This window comes from Seriola lalandi, unplaced genomic scaffold, assembly GCF_002814215.2.
Source record: "Seriola lalandi dorsalis isolate HSWRI2012SDOR001 ecotype SW California unplaced genomic scaffold, Sedor1 jcf7180002054686, whole genome shotgun sequence".
Lineage (NCBI taxonomy): Eukaryota > Metazoa > Chordata > Actinopteri > Carangiformes > Carangidae > Seriola > Seriola lalandi.
In genome coordinates this window covers 1988284-2007244 of record NW_019525239.1, presented here as the reverse complement: position 1 = coordinate 2007244, position 18961 = coordinate 1988284, and the positions used below count along the sequence as shown (strand labels likewise).

Sequence of the window (18961 nt, the reverse complement as noted above, 5' to 3'; positions counted from 1 at the left end):
CCCACCCCCCCGATACATGTGCTCATTAATATTTTCTGAAAACAGAATCAATCAGTCACATGACCAATTACTGGACCAATCACTGTTGCTAGGTTTTAATACATTTTTTTTTACCTGCTCATAGAAACACAAAACTAACCAACCCCCCCCCCCCGGAAAAAAGTGTTAGTAAGTTACTGTTTTAAATGTACTTTTATCCACTAAGTTGTCTGTGTAGTTTCTGGGTTTAATGAGTTGATTTAGTGAGAGCTCCAGCAGAGAACAAACACTGTGACTCACCGTTGCTGCTGCTGAAGTTTATACACCAATAAAAGCTGTTACAGTCAGACGGCAGCTGATGATGGGCCAGGAACAGGAAGTACAAGCTGACAGGGTGCATTATGGGTAAGAAATTAATTTAAAATCACCTCCTCTGAAGCTCAACCACACGGTGTTCACTCAATGTTTGTGACTCGTTGACTTCTGTTGATAAACTTGGGGGGGGGGGGGTTTATACATTTCCTCATGTTCACACTTTTTCTTTACTTTAAACAAATACTTCATTAATTATCTTAATTATCCTCCTCCTCCTCATTTTCTGTCTTCTCCTTCTTCTTCTCCTCCTCATATTAACAAGTTTGCACCGCCCTTCAGTCGTCACATGATGATAACCTGCAGTGATGTGATCAGTCTCACCTTCCTGTCTCAGCTGTGCAGGAACAGGACGTCATCAATCTGTCATCATGGATACCATAAATCAGAATGTGTTTCCGTGGAGACAGGATGAGCAACAGTTTATCAGCTGACAGACGTCCTAAAGTCAGGAGAAGTGTTTAACCCTTTGTCTTTACTGTAAACTGCAAACAGCCTGCAAACAGTCAGTAGAGTGTCAGTGCAGTCTTCCTCTCTCTCTCTCCTGCAGGATGAAAACCGACCTCTGTCTGTAACAGCCTCAAAAAGCCTGTAAACAGTCAGTAAACAGTCAGTAAAGTGTCAGTGCAGTCTTCCCCTCTCTCTCTCCTGCAGCATGAAAACTGACCTCTGGTCTGTTTCTCTCTGCCCAACCTGCTCCAGATGTTTCCGTGCCGACTGCAGCAGATCTGAGGTCAGTTTACTGAGGGAAAACTACCCATGGTGCACTGGGAGCTTTCCAGTCAGAGCTGCCTCTAAACTGACACAGGGTTAGTTCACTCCGAGACACGACATCCAATCAGATCACAGTTCAGCTTGAAAATGACCAATCAGAGGACAGCTCTGTCTGTTTCTGTTTTCAAAGTATAAACGAGTCAGCAGAAACTTCCCACATCTGGAAATCATCAGCTTCATCCTGTTTTTATTGTTGCCATGACAACGTCCTGCAGAACGACAACCTCATAGAGTGTGTGCGTTACTGTGTGTATGTTTTTGTGTGTTTGGGGGGTGAACCCCAGTAAAACCAGTAGAACAGGACTGGTATGTGAACTGGACTGAGCTCTGAACAGATCCAGAGTCAGTTTGCTGCCTCCTGCTGGTCTGAACCAAACCTCTTAGTGCAGGTGCTGCACTCTGGCCTGTCTGCTGTGGGGGTGTCACTCACTCATTAGAGCTTGTTGGTGTCGGGACGACCTGAGGACCCACAGACTGACTGCAGTCTCACCTCTGGGTCAGTTTCTGGAGCAACAGGCTGCCAGTACATTTTGTGTCTGGGGAGGATTTGATGCCCCCATCAGGTCCAGGTTTTGGTTCGAAAACCTGTTTTAAATTTCAGGGTGTTTAGAAACACCCTTCTGGAGACTGGGTGGTGTTTTGGCCTCAGTGTGACCAACAGCCCCCCCCCCCCCCCCAACCCTCTTTCTAGAGAATCACTGCAGACAGATGTTCATCATGTTTAATCAGACTCTCAGTTCACAGCTGTAAACAAACTCAATCATCAATCACAGAATGTTTCACTATAGAAAACATTGATAAACAATTATAATTATTATCTTCAAGTCAAACATCATCAACACAACCATGAACCATTTCTGGAAATATTCTTTTAGTGCAACGTGTCATTTTTATGGCTTCATCTTGACAGTGCCGCCTGCAGGCGAAGCACAGGGGCCAAAATTAATACCCCCAGCTAAAATGAAAGAAAAAGACTCAACATGTGATGTTGCTGTGACGACTGACAGCTCAGATATTTAGCTTTTAGCTTTCATCTTTACTCACTTTTAACATTTGGTTACATTCTTGAACAGGAAATGAAAAACTACAATCCCATGATTCATTTCAATAGTTTTTTTAATAAACAACTTCCTGTCCCATCTAACCTCTGATCATATACTTCACTGTGATTGGACGGTTAAAGCCAGGTAGGTGTCTTAAAGGAACAGTCCCACATTTTACACAAATCCCCTTTAACATCTGTAATAAAAACAAAAAACATCTGCTGATCTGACAGGAAGTGACCTCACTGCTTGTTGTCGAATTTCAGGAAGCGCTGGGACTTCTGTCTCGCCATGCGGTGCTGCTGCTGCGCCACCTGAGCGTCTGATATGGCTGCCTGCAGAGCCTGTAGGCAGCCATGGCAACCAGGTGAAGGAGAAGCATCACACAGAAATATGAAGTACACACACACACACACACACGCCACAGTACCTGAGCAGTGTTTGAGTCTCTGAGCGGAACCCTCCTCACCGAGTCCTCGTCTCTCTTTGGTAGCTTCAACTTCTGCTGCTCCTGACACACACACACACGCACACACACGCACGCACACACACACACACGCACGCACACACACGCACGCACACACACACACACACACACACGCACGCACACACACACACACATTCTCTGGTTTGTTTTAGGCATTTTCTCAGGTATTTTTTCAGGTTGACTTGGTTTTGATTTTTGTACCTTGCAGTAGATCTTCAGCTCAGATCCCGTAACAGTCGGAGGACGATAGAAGTTCTCAAACAAACACTCCCACTCTTTGTTAAAATGGCCGACAAAGTCGATCTCCTTCACACACACAACCCTCCTACACAACAACACACAAAAACAATAATACTTTAAAACAAGAAGAGTTTTAGTGAGGCTGGACATTTGTGAGGGTTTGTACCTGTTGGTGATGATGATGGTGGTCTTCCTGTGTCCAGGATACTGACAGTGATCTCTGAACACTTCACCATCCAGCTGTTTGATCTCTGAACGCTGGAACGCAAACACAACACGGTGAAAACTCAAGCCTGCCTTTTCTTTGATCTCTACATCTTTATGTGTAGATAACAGTTTATTTAGCCCCACCTGAACCTCAGCAACATCCACCTACAATCCAACCACCAACCACCAACCACACAGCTGGTGTTAGAGTCCACGTCATGTTTTATCTGGCTCTGCTCGTCCTCCCTCACATTCACTTCTTTCATTTCCTGATCTCACTGGTCTGAAAACGCCTTTCCCTCAGCAGCTCTGACCTGCAGCAGTCACTGAGCTACAATCAAATCAATAATCAATACTTAACAATGATTGGCATTCAGATCATTGCTGAAATAAAGTCAGACTGGATGCAGCGTGTTTGATGGTCAGTGTATATTCTGATGCTTTTCTGCCTGTTTTACTATGATGGCAAACACACAAGTCTTACATGATTTTAAAACTGTATGTATCTGACCAGTATTAGTGAGGAGAGCTGTTTTATTAGACACTGAAGTTACAGACTTCACACACTCTGACTGCTCAGCTGACAAACACACACACACATAAACACTACAGAGCTAGAGGTCAGAGGTCATGCTGACAGCGATGCATCATATCAGACTGAATACAAAGAATATATCATCACAGACAGATTATGAACTAACAAATATTCATTTACAAGTTCAGATCATTTACAAAAATATTGCTACGATCTACAGGAGTAAACACGTTTATCACACATTCATTAGGATTATAAACAAAAACTATTAAACAATTATTTATAAATAAACAAAATCTAATTAAATATTTCAGAAATGAAAAAGAAAGAAACAGAGCTGAGTGTAAAAATATTTGGTATGAGAGAAGATATAAGTTTTTGCATGCATAGAAACCTCAGCACAATATTGACAGATTGGAAATGATCAGAACTGTAGGATGAAAAATAATCAGAAAAGTGTGATGAATGAAAATCATTTATAGTGTTTAAAAGCACTTGATCCACCCAAAGCCTGTTCACTCCTCTTCCGGCTGCATGTGGCACAAGGAAAAAGAAGAAGAAGAAGAAGAACAACAACAACAACAAAAAGACGGGATTAGCAACAGGAACAAGAAGAATCCACAAAGATGCTACAAAGACTTTTCAGAAAGGGAATCAACACATGAACTTTTATATAATTACTGAGGAAAGGGGCAACACACACTAAATACAGTGCAACAGTCCCAGGCAACAATCAACAACAGCATGAGAACAGCCATCTAGGAGAAACACAGGCTGCTCTGGTTGTTGTCTGGTGGTTTAATGAGGACGGAGCGCTGGAGGAAACATGTTGTGTAGGTTTAGACACAGTGACACTCGAATGTATTTCAACACGTTTCTGTGCTTTTTCAGAATATTGTACTGATGGTGTCACTGTGGCTTCTTCCTTCTACAGGGATTGATTGGCTTTAACGTGGTTTTGTTGAATGATGGTGATGTGTGGGAGGATCATTGTAGGCATGAATATTTCATTAGTGGTCATGCTACTCTGTGTGAATTTGGAATTAAATCTGTAATGCTTGACTTTGAGACGGTACAGAGGATTTGAATCAACAGTGTTTAGACTGGATCCATGGTTTAATGTGTGGATGTGGTGCTGAAGAACACTGAGCTGTAGGCAGACTGAACTGGTCACTACTGATACAGCTGACAGTTTTGTCCAGGTGAGGCGCAGAGGTCTCTGCTCAGTGTGTATCACCAGGTGGTGATATGACGCTGTGCTGTGCCGGGACAGCCACGGCACACGCCTCCAACACCGGCCTCTATTTACCATTACTGCAACAGTTGTTAGAGGTTGCTAACAAGCTTGTTAGCTTCCTGGGACTTTTGCAACAATCTCCAAGGTCTTTGAGGTTGGAGGCTTCCTTCCAGTTCCCTCCACAGATTCTCAGGCTCTGATTTCTTTGGCTGCATGTTTCAGATCACTGTCCTGTTGGAAAGTCCACTGTTTCCCCTCGACCAGGTTTTTCTGCAGACTACCCGATGCTTTCCTGTAGGATTTTGATGTGGTCCTCTTTTCCCATGATGCCGTTTACCTTAAAGTTCATTCACACCATCATGCTTGACTGTGGGGATTTAGTTCTTGGGGTTGAATGCTTCTCCTTTTAAATCAAACCAAAGCCATGTGTCCAAACAACTTCATCTTTGTCTTGATGGACCACAGAGTTGATGACCAGAAGCTTTCTTCTTTGTCCAGGTGAGCTTCTACAAAGACACGGCTACAAGGTCGAGACCAGCCTTGTGCAGGGTCCACTGGAGGGTCAACCATGATGTGTTGGTACCAGAACTGCTCAGATTCAGCAAGATGGCCAATGACCAGGACCATTTGAATGGTAGAGAGGTTTGTAACAATATTTTTTTTAAATGTATCATTAACATCTAAAACAAAAGATCTTGTTTCTGTCATCTCCAGACAGATCATTTGAAAAATTCACTAAAAATCTAAACTGGGCCTGAGTCTCAGTATTCCTGGTCTTAAGTGTATGTAAACTTCCATAAGAAACCCTATATTTTATATGAATTAAGTAGACCTACTTTATTAATAAAAACCTTTGTTTACACTGTGGCTGACTGCAAAGATAATATTTTATCTTTATTGGCCAACAGTGGGTCTGTTCTGCAGCTGTAGACCAACAGAGAAACAAGCATAGAAACGTTTGATAGATCAGGTTACTGGATGTTCTTCATGGCTCTGAAAGCAGTGTTTGAAATACAGTGACTGAAGACGAGTTCATTCACATTCACAAACATTAGATTTGGTGTTCTGCTCTTTCAGAAATGGAACCCGATGCACCGCAGCCACTAGCCATCTGGCTTGTAGCCTACAGGTTGTTAAGCTATGTTTTTAGCATCTTTAGCATCCACATGCCACTTTACCTTTTTATCTGTTATGGTACAGTTTGTTATTGTTTGTTATTTACATCAGCCGTGGTAATAAACGTGTCATAGCTAGATCAACCATTGGGACGACCTGGACAATAAAAAGGTTGTTTCTGTTCTGTTGGTCTCTACGCCCCAGTCCAAAGGTTTCATCAATGATGTAAATAAATTAGATTCATCACATGAGCTGGTACTTGACTGAAGCTGAATGCAGGAGATCACAGCTGTTCCCCAACAGGAAGTGACATCATGTTTTTAAAGAAACAAAGTCAAAGAGTTAAAGTGGTCAAACCTGGAAAAGTTCAAAACCCTGCGACTCCGTCAGGTCATAGGGACGGATGACACCGTCCTCCCTGATGAGACGCACTGGACGAAGTCTGGTCACTTCCTCTGTCGACTCTGCCACTCTGCACACACACACACAAACACACAGCTCAGTTGATCAAGGTCATGGTGTCTCCAGGATCTTTACGTAGGCAGCTGGACCTGCTATGGTTCTTGAAGACGTTTCACCCCTGATCTGAAGACCTCTTGAGTTCTAACTGACTCATGGGGACTCTACCACACTCTCAGAGTAAATACTGATCTGTGTATAAATGATGTTCAGGACTCAGCAATCCACCTACATTTGAAGGACCAGAGTCAAAGAAGACCGATGGTTGAAAGGGGAATGAAAGATGTATCTACGTCCAACTGACAATGACCATACCTTAACAGAGGAGGTGGTTTATGACACCACTTATTAATGCAGCCCCGAGATGACTCCCCAGGCTGCTTCACACCCACCCACACCGTGACTCATGTGACCTCAACGACTCTCCAGGTGTTAATGAGCCCACAACAGGTTCAACACCTTGAAGTCCTGACCAGTCAGACCTGAAGAGGTCTTTCAGAGGAGCTGAAGGTTGCAGGTCCAGCTGCCTTCATAAAGCTGTTTCTCTCAGGAGGTGATGTGACTGACTTTCATAAAACTGTAAAGACCGACATGAGCAGACCTGAAGCACATTCAGTTTTTAATGCACACGATGCAGCTGATATCTCACCTTTCATGACCTCTACAGTGACAGCATGAAACAGTAACATTCACCAGGTTATCATGAACTGACTGATGTGTCACATGACAGATGGGATTACTGAGGCTGCAAGGGAAATGTAGGAACAGAAGCAGCTTGTCAAGGCAACAACAAACTAACTAAAGTCCAGCTGTTTCGAATGTGTTGTTAAAGAGGCTGGAGTTTCATTTGACCAATGAAATGATCCAACACTGTAATATAATTCATCTACACTGAACCATAGATGAAAAGCTTTAATGAAACTGTACAGCTTCACACACCTGCTGTACCCACGTAATCACTTCTATTTACATTCACATACATTTACATGTACTAAATACTATAAGTCTCATGAGTCTTTTGTTGTATTTAATATCTAGACATAATTATTTGTATTTATCTACTTGTTTAAGTACTTCTGTTTATTTACAATTTAAAAACATATAAATTACTATTTATTACGTGCAAATATTGACACTTACATGTGCTTTACTCTCATTTACATGTATTTACAAATATTTGTTTTAGTATTCTCACACTTACATACATGTGTATGTATACTTGTAATACTAATATCCAGAATTACATAATTACACATTTAGTGTAAGTATTTACTTATATATTTGTATTGACATATTTTTTTTAATATTTTACCATTCAGATGATTTTCTAAATGTTGACTAGCATTCACATGTATTTACATGTACTTCCTCCTCATTATACTTTGCGGTATTTAAAAATATTTAGTAGATGATCAGTTTTCTCCCTGATGCAGCTCCCCATCAAACAAACACTGAGGCTGTTAGTGTTTCATCATCAGCCTGGCAGAACCATGTGATCACTCAGTCAGCCAATCCCTAAGCAGAGGACAGGTGATGCTAGAGCCATCTATTGATCCATCTATCTATCTATCTGATTGGTTGATTCAACTCAACATTGAGATGAAAACAAACGTTAACATATTGAAGACAGACAGATTTACAAAATAGTTCCTCTAACGACCACTAGAGTCTGGCTCCAACAGTGAGTCAATCCCCACAGACTCCCATGTTAAAATGTCCAACCTACTGTTTACATTTTATTAAGGCTTAAAGTTATGTAGAATTCAGGGCGTGGCTTCTTTGAGTGACAGGTGGGTGAGCGTATGCTCGCCATAAACCAGCAAGTGCCAGAGTCTCAGCTCCAACCACACCCCTCCTCTTTGACCATTTTTGGATAAACTGGGAGTTAGGGGCGGAGTCAGACACTGCCAAGTAGACGACGGTGGAGCAGGAAATCTGTGGGTGATATCACAGAGGCGGCGTCCATCTTTATTCACAGTGTATGGTTCAGACTGAACAGAAGCAGACTTGACCAAAGAGACACGGCCGAGCTAGACCACGCAGACACAAGACCTGTGTCCTTTTCTTGTCCAGTGACAATCATGTTGAGGCCTGTTTGTGGCTGGTACAGTGGCAATCAAACCCCCCAGACCTAAAGCAAATCTTGGTTCCAGAGCCGGGACAATAGTAACACAGCACACTGTCCAGGTTCACCATAGAGGAAGAGGAGCAATAAAGAAGAAGATCAGAATGAAGCACTCAACTAAAACCTGAGTGATCCTGTGAGCTGCAATAAACTGTCATCACCTGACACCCCTACCATGGCAAGCTGGGGGCATGGCTTAAAGAGGGTTGGGGCTGGCAGCAGAGTTAGAATGAAGGGTGATGAGCATGAATCAGTTCAGGACTCTATGATGAGGTTTTAATCTGTGACACGATGCAGCAACTTACCGTCCCTCTGCTGCAGGATGACAACATGCAAACATACAAAGTTCTGCTGGTTAAAGCTCAGCTCCTCATCTCACTGCTGTAATCTGAGCAGCTACTGAGGAATTATAAGTTACACTAACATTCATGATTTCACATGAGTAGTGTTTAAAGGAGCTCAGCTTTAACATATTTCATGTAAAATACTCACACACCAAAACGACAAGAAAAAGAACAAAACTCTCGGACAACACCGACACCAGACAGAAAACAAAAGCAGAAAATGTGAAAATTAGTGAGCAGACAAGAAGAACAGAGGACACAACTAACACAACACAGGAAGTTCTTCATAAACCAAAACACTGGAAACAAACTACAGTCAACAAAGTCACAGAAACTATCTGAGAAAATAGAGACATGTAAAGAAGCTTTGAAGAAGAATGTTTGAACCTTGGCCTTATTCCCATATTTCAAGTGTAAATGATTGATAGGGAGTAAAATCTAGATATACATATATGACGGTAAATATTTGCCACTGAGATTGTTATTATAAGTGTAAAGAGTAAAGTCTTTGTTGTTTAATCAGAGAAAGACATTTTATTGCTCCAGCTCCATTGTAACAGAAGTATTCAGTACCAGCGGTCGACGTGTTCTGCGAGGTCAAATGGAGTCTAGTATTGATAGAATATGGTTTCTGGTTAAACAAAAACGATCTTACTCCATTTTTGGATCATTTTGGCTGTGTTGAATGTTTACAGCAGAATATCTCTATAACACATTGTGAACACAAAACAGACAAAAAGATTGAAAAACGTTACATACATACAATTTTTGATCCTTCTGCCATTACAACATTAAAAACATCGGCTTTTATTCTGAAGTCCTGGCTCCAAAATTGTAGTTTTCACTATTTTCCACCACATGAAGTCATATTTTAATGGGGTCCACCAGGGGTACTGCTGCTGTATTATGGAGCACTGAAGGATACTGGAATCATTTTTCGACACTAAAATGGTGTGGCTGGATGTCTCACTCAAACACTCTTTCACCCACTCACACACACATGCACTTTTTATTTGTGTCCTCTAAAGCCCTGAGTGTGAGTTTAGTTTTTAAATCTGACCCTGCACGAAAGATAATAATACATGAAAATCACTATTAGCATTAACCTTAGCATTTAACAACATTGGCTCTATATAAACAAACTGGGAGTTGAAGGGTTAAAATCCTGAAAAAGAATATCTGGTCGTTACGACTGATGTTGGTTAAATAATTAATTCAGTGAAAGTAGAAAATAATATTAAAATAGAATATATATATATATATGGCAGTTTTTTTGACGAGGAGGGCCTCAGTGTAATTTTTGAAAAGGAAGCACAAGGTATGAATCCTGTTGTCAGTTCCTTAACAGCTCTCAGTGCACGTACTTTAACATCCTATCATTCATCATTTACACTCAAACACATGGGAAATAAGGCCCAGGTTGCTTTAAATCAAATGCTGTCCGCTCTACCTCTGGATGCCCTGGAAGGTGCTGCTGGCCATGTCCACGATGCCGCCCGTCGGCCGAGCGACCACGCCCACCAAACCTTTACCGATGCCTTTAAAGAACCCGGCTGCCCCCTCCCTCTTAGCCCCTACAGACAGATGGAGGGGGGCAGAAAGAAGGAGACAGAGGGGTGGGGGGTATAGAGACCACAGTTGAATCAAACATTAGATCCGTCTCCAGTGAACATGAAGAGTAGAAACTGGGCATCATGTTGTTTTACATGTTGTTCTACATGTTGTTCTAATGTTTTACATGTTGTTCTGATGTTTTACATGTTCTATATGTTGTTCTGATGTTTTACATGTTGTTCTACATGTTGTTCTGATGTTTTACATGTTGTTCTACATGTTATTTTACATGTTGTTCTGATGTTTTACATGATGTTCTACATGTTGTTCTAATGTTGTTCTATATGTTGTTCTACATGTTGTTCTACATGTTGTTCTAATGTTGTATTACATGTTCTATATGTTGTTCTAATGTTGTTTTACATGTTCTATATGTTGTTCTACTGTTGTTTTACATGTTGTTCTACATGTTCTACTGTTGTTTTACATGTTCTACTTGTTTTACATGTTGTTCTACATGTTCTATGGTTTTACATGTTGTTCTTCATGTTATGTTGTTTTACATGTTCTACTGTTGTTTTACATGTTGTTCTACTGTTCTACATGTTGTTCTAATGTTGTTCTACATGTTGTTTAACATGTTGTTCTACTGTTTAACATGTTGTTCTACATGTTTTACATGTTGTTCTATATGTTGTTCTAATGTTGTTCTACATGTTCTTCATGTCATACATGTTCTAATGTGTGTTTTCTGTTGCTGCTCACAGACTGAACAGTTTTTCTGCACTGATCATTGGTATTTTGGTGTATTTTATGCATCGAATACAGGAAGAAGAGACGACAGAACCACAGCAGACATCCATGGTCTGGTTCAGGTTCGGGTCTTAACCCGAGGCATGAGGAAGGACGACATCGTCTTTTTTATGAAGTGTGTTCCAGTTGTGTCAATATTAGTTCTGTTTGACTTGACTTGACTGAAACGTATCTAAACCTGCATGTTCTCTGTAGATACTTTGACCTCACATGTTGGATACAGAAGCAGAGGAACTTACCCTCCACTGGTTTGGTGACGATGCCTGTGACTCCACCGACAACGCCCTGCAGAGACAGAAACATCAGGTCACATCTGCCGATGTATCAGGATCTAAACTCTGGACTGGTTTCTACCTTCAGTAGTCCTTTTCCTCCTTTAGCCAGACTCTCTCCAAAGTCTCTGGGCGGTCGGTTCATCTCCTCTCGTCGTTTCTGCTGGTACTCTTTATCCATGGTGATGGCTGCCAGACCTTTACCCACCGACCCTGTGATCCTAGAGACCATACCTGCAGCGCCACCTGCAGGACGCCAGGAGGAAGAGACAGTCAGCTGTCACCTGGTCAGACATCGTCTCTTTTTACCCCACAGTCTCCCTCTTTGTCAAAACCTGCAGCCTACATTGCCCACAATGCACCTGGCCCTCTGACAGTTGGGTGGTAGACTGGGGTTTGTTTTGTTTGTATTGTCCTAAAGGAGAGGCTTTACCCTATCCTGTGTTCAAAATACATGCGGTACTGCTCCCCAACACCTGGGAACACCTGGAAACACCCCGGTGTAAAATTGATCATAAAGTTTCAACAATCAAACACATGATTTAAAATCGTAGAATGTTTCATTCCTTAAGAATGTCTGTGCTGAGACCAGAGGTGTCTGATGTAACTGGATGAACACAGTGACTGACTCAGTGAGAACAGCAGCTTCAATCCGTTTCTTACCGACAGTGTGACCCAGCAGGCTGCGCACTCCGATCACAAAACCTTCAGCAAACTCCTCTGGACCCTGAACAGCTCCCTGACGGACACAAACACCAGTTCACTTCATTAAAGAGTGCACGTCATGTGACTTCCTGTCTATTACATCCTGTTTTAATGTGGATGTTTGTTACACATGATCAAAGCTCCCAAACTATGTCTGTGAAAATGTTCCTGAACGCTTCTTTTGCACTTGAACTAACGTCATCACATCCATGATCACTTACACAGACACAGTTCAGCCAATCTGGTTGAAATATCTTACTGTAATATATATATATATATATATATTTTAAAGTATATTTTTGGGGCTTTTATGCCTTTATTCGATAGCACACAGTTGAGAGACAGGAAATGGGGAGGCAGACAGAGGAGGAATGACATGCAGTAAAGGGCCGTCGGATGCGGGACTCGAACCGGGGCCGACTGCAGCGAGGACTGTAGCCTCTACACATGGGGCGCCTGCTTAGACCACTACGCTACACGACGCCCCTTACTGTAATATTTTAATTCAGCTTGAAAAAGTTTAAATCCAGGTGCATACAGTTTGGATTTAGTACATTATGATTTCATAATGAGTCAGCCTGGTTCCATCAGTCTGAAACATGTTCTGTATGTGTCTGTGTTACCTGAAAAGGTTCGTAGAAGAAGGCCTCCACCCCCTCAGACAGACCTCGGATCAGTCCAAATGGGTTTCCCAGGACGTCCAGACCCAGGACCAGAACATACATCTGCCTGAGGAACTACAGCAAAAAAACACATCAGAGCTTTTAAAATCCTTAAAGTCCCGACATGTCGCAGACTGAACCTTCAACCAGAGGATTGAGACCATCAGTCAGCTGCTTCCTTCAGGTTAGTACTTTAGATTTCAACCAAAGGTCATGTTTGTGTGAGTTACAGAATATTTGAGGAGTGTGTAAAGCTGCTCCACCCTTATCGCCACAGAGCCAAACATCAACAGTCATTGAACAACAGCCATTAAACACCCCCCCTCTCCGGTAAATGTTACCTGTTCACTGTAGTGTCGGACCACCGCCCGCACCAGCTTCTCTCTGCGGTAAAACTGGTACTTCACCTCAAAGAAGGCCAGTCTGTCAGAGACCACATCACACACAGAGACCAGAACTGAGACAAGTTCAGAAAGTAAGAGGAAGAACCACTTTTACTGTGGCGGGGCAAAGCAACTGTTTCCTGTGATTGAGCAGCAACTTTACAAATACAGTTTGATGAATGGTGACAGTTCACTGATGTTGTGTTGATGCTGTTGTGTCGTATTGTGTTGATGTTGTTTTGTTTTGTTATGTTGTTGTTGTGTTCTCTCACTTGAAGATGAGATCATCGACGTCGGTCAGTGTCGCTCCGATACTTTTCAGCAGCAGGTTCAGAGACTGAACAGCTGCTACTTCCTGAGCTGAGTCCTCACCACTGGAGCCCAGAGACAGACTGAGGTGGAGCTGAAATATGAAATATGAAATAGAGTCGGACTGAGAACCAACACGACATGAGCAGGTGTGAGTTGTGTACTTGATGAACACTCAGACTTGTTGGATACAGAGTGAACAGGTTTTACACAAGTGAAGAAGATGTTGACAGTGTGTTTGCACCTTGATGGGTGAGATGTGGAAATGTTCGAAGAAGCTGAGTCCTGACGAGTCGGTGAGCGACGCCTCCATCAGCTCGGCCTGCAGCAGCTGCAGATCGCTCTCTATCAGCCGTGACTGAAATACAAACAAGAATTAACCCTCCGTGTGCTGCTCATGTGTCAGGGAGTCGTACCATCAACCCGCTGCCTTGCTCTACCTTCTGTCTGTCGGCCTGGGGGTCAGCAGCAGGTGTGAGCAGAGCCAAGATGGCTCCCAGGAAACCCTGATCCAGCTTCACTGCCATCTCCTGAACCAGAGCCATGAAGTACCTGAGGTACACAAACACTTGAATCAGTCACAGGTTACAGAGTGTCAGAAGTCAGAGGTCAATCAGCTGAGTCACTGTCTTCATCCTGGACACAGGTCTGTCACCAGAACTGAAGCTTCAGGAGCAAGATGCTGTGGTGTTGGTACCGACCACCAGGTTTCTGGTATCAAGACGTCCCGACAGATCAGACGAGATGTTTCATCAGCTGAACTGGACTGTCCATAAAGTCTTCCTGAGTCCCGGGGCATGCTGGGACATAAAGTCTGACTGGGCAGTGTTTGAGGCTGCTCAAGTCATAAGGTGCCAGTGAGTTCAGACCTGTTGGCGGACACCAGCTTTGAAGAAACCTTCCCTTTCAGGCCTGGTGGAGACTCCTGGACAAGTACAGGACTTAGTCTAGGCTGTTTTCAGCAGGGAGGAAGCAGGGCTGGAAGAGCTTCACCCAGAGATACTGAAAGACCCGGACCCTGTGAGACCAGCACCTTACTGTACTGGTTAATCTGGTTCTCACTCACTTGAACTGCATGACGCTGCTGTGTTGGTTGAACCTGGTGATGACGGACACATCAATGAATGGCTTCGGCTCTGTGGAGATCAGGACACGGCAGACACATCGAAGTGAATCAGACAAACATCTGTTGCTCTGTACACCAGTTTAACCAAAGAGAAGGCGGGGCCTCAATAGGTGATGCTCAGCCTAAAGAAGCAGGTAACCAAGGTGACCCACCTGAATCCAGAGCGATGGATTTTGGAGGAGGGACTGGATGGAAGACGATGGGGAAGATTGCACCTGGCAGCTGGTTGTCTACCTGCACACAGAAACCACATTAGTCATACAGGTGAGTTCTGGACAGGTGTGTGTGTTCAGGTGTGTGTGAGTGTGTTTACCTGGAGCCAGTGCAGCTGGGCTCTCAGGCTGCGCTGGTGTAGCGACTGTTTGAACTCCACCTGGATCCCAGACAGGAAGTTCCTCCTCACCTGGCAGGCGAACGGCTGACGCATCATCATGGTGGCTCCGCTGAGGTTAACCTGATGACCAGTGACATCACACACTCTCCGTCAGCTCATTGGACAAACTGAATGTGGTGAGCTCTGGATGTTTGCATCCAGGCTTTAAAGTGCAGGTTGACCTCTGACCTCCAGGTTGGTCTCCAGTCTGACCCAGCCCCCTTCAGTCTTCCCGCTCAGCTGACTCTGGTAGGCTTTCTCCAGCAAGTTGATGTTCTTCTGACTGAACGGCTTCCAGCGATTCTTCGGCTTCATCTCCCAAACAACCCCTGAGCTGTGTGAAACAAAGCTGAGCTGTAAGAAACACACCTGAGCTGTGAGACACACACCTGAGCCGTAAGACAGAAACACACCTGAGCTGTAAGACAGAAACACACCTGAGGCCTGTACTATGAAGCAGGATCTGAGGTTATCGAGGTAACTATAGGTTCAACTCTGGGATTTCAGTCCTACAATGGTGGTTCTCTTGTTAGCGGGGTAAATCACCATGGTAACTTATGCTGAACTCCTGATCAACCTGATCAAAACCTGTCAACAGCCAAACTACTGACCAACCAGATACCTGGAAAAACAGAGTCATCATTCCTACAGGATCCACAGGGACAACAGAGTTTACAATAAAGTGATCAGTAATAACGAGCAGTAGATATTTATCAGTGGAATCGTCTTGTTGTTCCAGACCAGCATGTGTTCACTCTGGTTTTAAAACAGCGCTTCTACCAAACAGAGAGTTTATCACTCTAAATAAATGCTTCATTTTAATTGGACAAATATCCTTTAATCCCACAGGATTCCTGACTGATGCTCTTACTCTTCTTCAGAACAACATGAGGAGACTAAATAAAAACTAAACCTCTTCCCCTCTTCTCCTAATCCTCCTCTTTGCAGCAGAAACTGTCTGACATTAACTTTATTAACGGTTTTATTTGCATCACATGTTCATAACAGTTTGTTCATCATCAGACTGAAGAGTGAAAATACTCATATATATATATATATATATATACACACTCATATAACATAATAATTAATGCACTTCTTTACAATACTTCTTTAGTCTGATTTTAGATATTTAGACATGGAAATAATATTTTTTTATTCCAGTCATATTATTTACATTTCACCTTGTTGAATGTCACTTTTGGACATGGTTGTAACTGAACTCATCTGCAGGTGTCAGCGTTTCTTCTCATATCATATTAAGTACTTAAGTTATGGTTCTGACGATGTTCCTTATAATTAACAACTCCGCTTCTTTCACCTGAACGCGCTCGTACCAGGACAGGTAAAGCAGGGTTATCCGAGTCAGGTGATAACCAGCTTTGTAGTACAGGTTATCAGGACAGTCAATGTTAGGTTCAGTTAACCCAGATAACTAAAAGTTATTCTATACTTGCTTCATAGTACATGCCTCTGGTGATGTGTTGTTGTTTACCTGGTGATGCCAATGTAAGCGATCTCCTGCCGGCTGGTGTTATTGATCAGCGACAGTCCGAGGTTCTGCAGTGATACCTTCACTTCCTGTTGAAACTGTTCAAGCTCCTCCGCCTGCCGAGCCTTCGTTACCACGCCAACATCCTCGGTGAACAGCAGCACCCGCTGACGTCCGTCCAGGAAGGAGACCCAGTGGACCTGAGACAGGCTGTCATAGGAGAACTGACCCACCTCATCCTGGACCAGTAGAGAAAGACTGTCAGGGTCAGGGGTCAGCTTCGGTGTGTGTGATGCAGTGTGCATAAAGTGTGTATTTTTAAACTTGCAGAACATCAGTGAACAGTGGTTTTACAACTGAGAGTGAACCAGACCTCGACAGAGAGCCCCTGTTAAATTACTGATGTCAGACCTTCAGCAGGTCCAGATCTCCTGAATGCTCCATGCAGCTCCAGCTGAGTGTCCGGACACCAGCAGGGTCATCCCACGCAAACCGCCGAGCCTCTCCTGGTTTGAGCTCATGAACCACGGCTGAGCCGCTGAGAAGAGACGGGGGTTAGAAAAGTTAAGACTTTGTCAGAAGAAGACACAACATCATTAACAATAATCACAGTGTTCAGGTGTCAGAGCAGAGACCTGACAACGGCAGGACCTGGTTCTGGTTCTGGTGGACTGAGCTGACAGTGAGCAGGGTCAGATATAACTTTACCTGCTCTTTTCATTATACAGCTGTTTAATGTCTGTATGTCTTATAGCCTGATCTGATCTGGTCTGATGGTCTCCACTTGGATTTGGTGCAGGGGTCTGTGTAGCTGTGTGGTTGGGGGCAGCAGCTGGGAGACCTTCCCAGGTGAGGGACTCAAGGACCCCCGTCTGACGTTAGCCTAGGAGGTGGACACCAGGCCTCCAGCTATGGCCCAGGGTGGGGGGTGGTTCAGAACTGCTGGCTTGGACCACAGACACTGGGAGGGGAACTCTGAGGAACCACTGAACCAGACTGGACCTGACTGAGCTGAGGAGATGGGGGTCTTGGATGTTTCTTCAGGTTGAAAAGATGCACTTTAGGTTGTTTGCTAATGTGACCAGGATCCTCCTCTCCTGGTCTGGTTCAGGTTCTGTAGCACCTGTCGGAGTAATGATTAACCTGTTTCCTGGTTTTAGAAGAGTCCAGGTCCCGGAGGGTCAGTCAGTCAGAGTGTGTGTGTGTTCGTGTGTGCGTGCTGAGCTCTGACCTCTGTCTGTAGCTGATGGTGACCCAGGGGGTGTGGTTGAGCAGCAGGGCAGGAGCGGCTCCTTCGTAATAGTCACTGAAGCTGATGACGTTAGAATGATCAGAGATGTTGATGTCCACGATGATCCCGCCACACTGAAACACAGACACACACAAGGAGTCCTGACACACACTGAACTTTGAGTAAATCAGCCTGTGATTGGTTGAACAGACACTGACCATGTCCAGGCTCAGCAGGGTGCCGTTGTCCTGCTGGTTGAAGAAGAAGAACTTGGATGTAGATTCAGACCCGACCACACGGACACACAACTTCCCTGAGCTGTTCTCCGGCCACAGAGGGAGGCACTGCAACACAACAACAACACTGTGAGAACAACAACAACATAAGGAGAAGAAGAAGAAGAACAACGACAACAACAACACTGTGAGAACAACAACAACAACATAAGAAGAAGAACAACAACAACATGAACAACAACAATAACAACTACAACACTGGAGTGACTTGAATCTGGTGATGAATTCACTCAGTAAAAGTTCAGATTCAGTTCAGAGTCACAGTCTGTGGAACGTGGTCCAACACTGGACCTTCTGAACATGGACTCGGTTCCATCAAGCCAGCCATTAATATGGATTCATAGGATTCCCTGCTCAGTAACCATGGTAACGTATACGGCTGAACTAGCCTGCAGCAGGTGTAGACCTGTAGAGTGTAACTGGTTTGACTGGACATTGTTCACAGCACTTTGAGGACATGGTTTATAAATGAAATGACGTATCATACAGACCAGGTGTCAGCCCTGACCAGCATCATCTCCACTGCGGCAAAGAATACGACTTGTTTTTCTTCTTCTGCAAAATGATCTTCGTTTCCACCACTGACTGTTCTGGGCCGCTTCCGTAGTCATGTTCCAGCCTGGTTTTAGTTAACGTTGACCCAGGTTGACTGACGGCTAAGTAAAAGTCGACATTAATTCAAACTGGACTTTTTCATGAAAGCGCAGGTTTCCTTAGCGATGTTGCTGGATCACAGGTATGTACGGCTCCACCTGGTGGTCAGGTGTGACAACACAAACACGATCTGGAGACCCATGTCTCCAGACCACTGGACCAGACTGAGCTCA

At 43.7% G+C, this 18961-nt stretch overlaps 1 protein-coding gene across 5 annotated transcripts in view; it reads right to left on the bottom strand.

Moving 5' to 3' along the window:
* Positions 1 to 1832: 1832 nt before the first annotated feature.
* Positions 1833 to 18961, bottom strand: part of vps13c (vacuolar protein sorting 13 homolog C) — a 54441-nt gene continuing 37312 nt past the window's right edge. For all 5 annotated transcript variants that reach the window (XM_087178392.1, XM_087178393.1, XM_087178391.1 and 2 more), the window contains 22 exons: positions 18057 to 18182; positions 17839 to 17972; positions 17019 to 17145; positions 16611 to 16846; positions 15305 to 15449; positions 15056 to 15196; positions 14895 to 14976; positions 14683 to 14752; positions 14057 to 14168; positions 13861 to 13974; positions 13580 to 13710; positions 13266 to 13347; positions 12886 to 12999; positions 12221 to 12296; positions 11640 to 11803; positions 11525 to 11570; positions 10369 to 10492; positions 6348 to 6462; positions 3062 to 3153; positions 2857 to 2980; positions 2599 to 2679; positions 1833 to 2512 (listed from right to left, as the gene is read on the bottom strand). In XM_087178392.1, coding sequence (XP_087034518.1) covers positions 2411 to 2512; positions 2599 to 2679; positions 2857 to 2980; positions 3062 to 3153; positions 6348 to 6462; positions 10369 to 10492; positions 11525 to 11570; positions 11640 to 11803; positions 12221 to 12296; positions 12886 to 12999; positions 13266 to 13347; positions 13580 to 13710; positions 13861 to 13974; positions 14057 to 14168; positions 14683 to 14752; positions 14895 to 14976; positions 15056 to 15196; positions 15305 to 15449; positions 16611 to 16846; positions 17019 to 17145; positions 17839 to 17972; positions 18057 to 18182 — 2538 coding nt within the window. In that variant the 3' untranslated portion in view covers positions 1833 to 2410. The remainder of the gene's footprint in view (positions 2513 to 2598; positions 2680 to 2856; positions 2981 to 3061; positions 3154 to 6347; positions 6463 to 10368; positions 10493 to 11524; positions 11571 to 11639; positions 11804 to 12220; positions 12297 to 12885; positions 13000 to 13265; positions 13348 to 13579; positions 13711 to 13860; positions 13975 to 14056; positions 14169 to 14682; positions 14753 to 14894; positions 14977 to 15055; positions 15197 to 15304; positions 15450 to 16610; positions 16847 to 17018; positions 17146 to 17838; positions 17973 to 18056; positions 18183 to 18961) is intronic.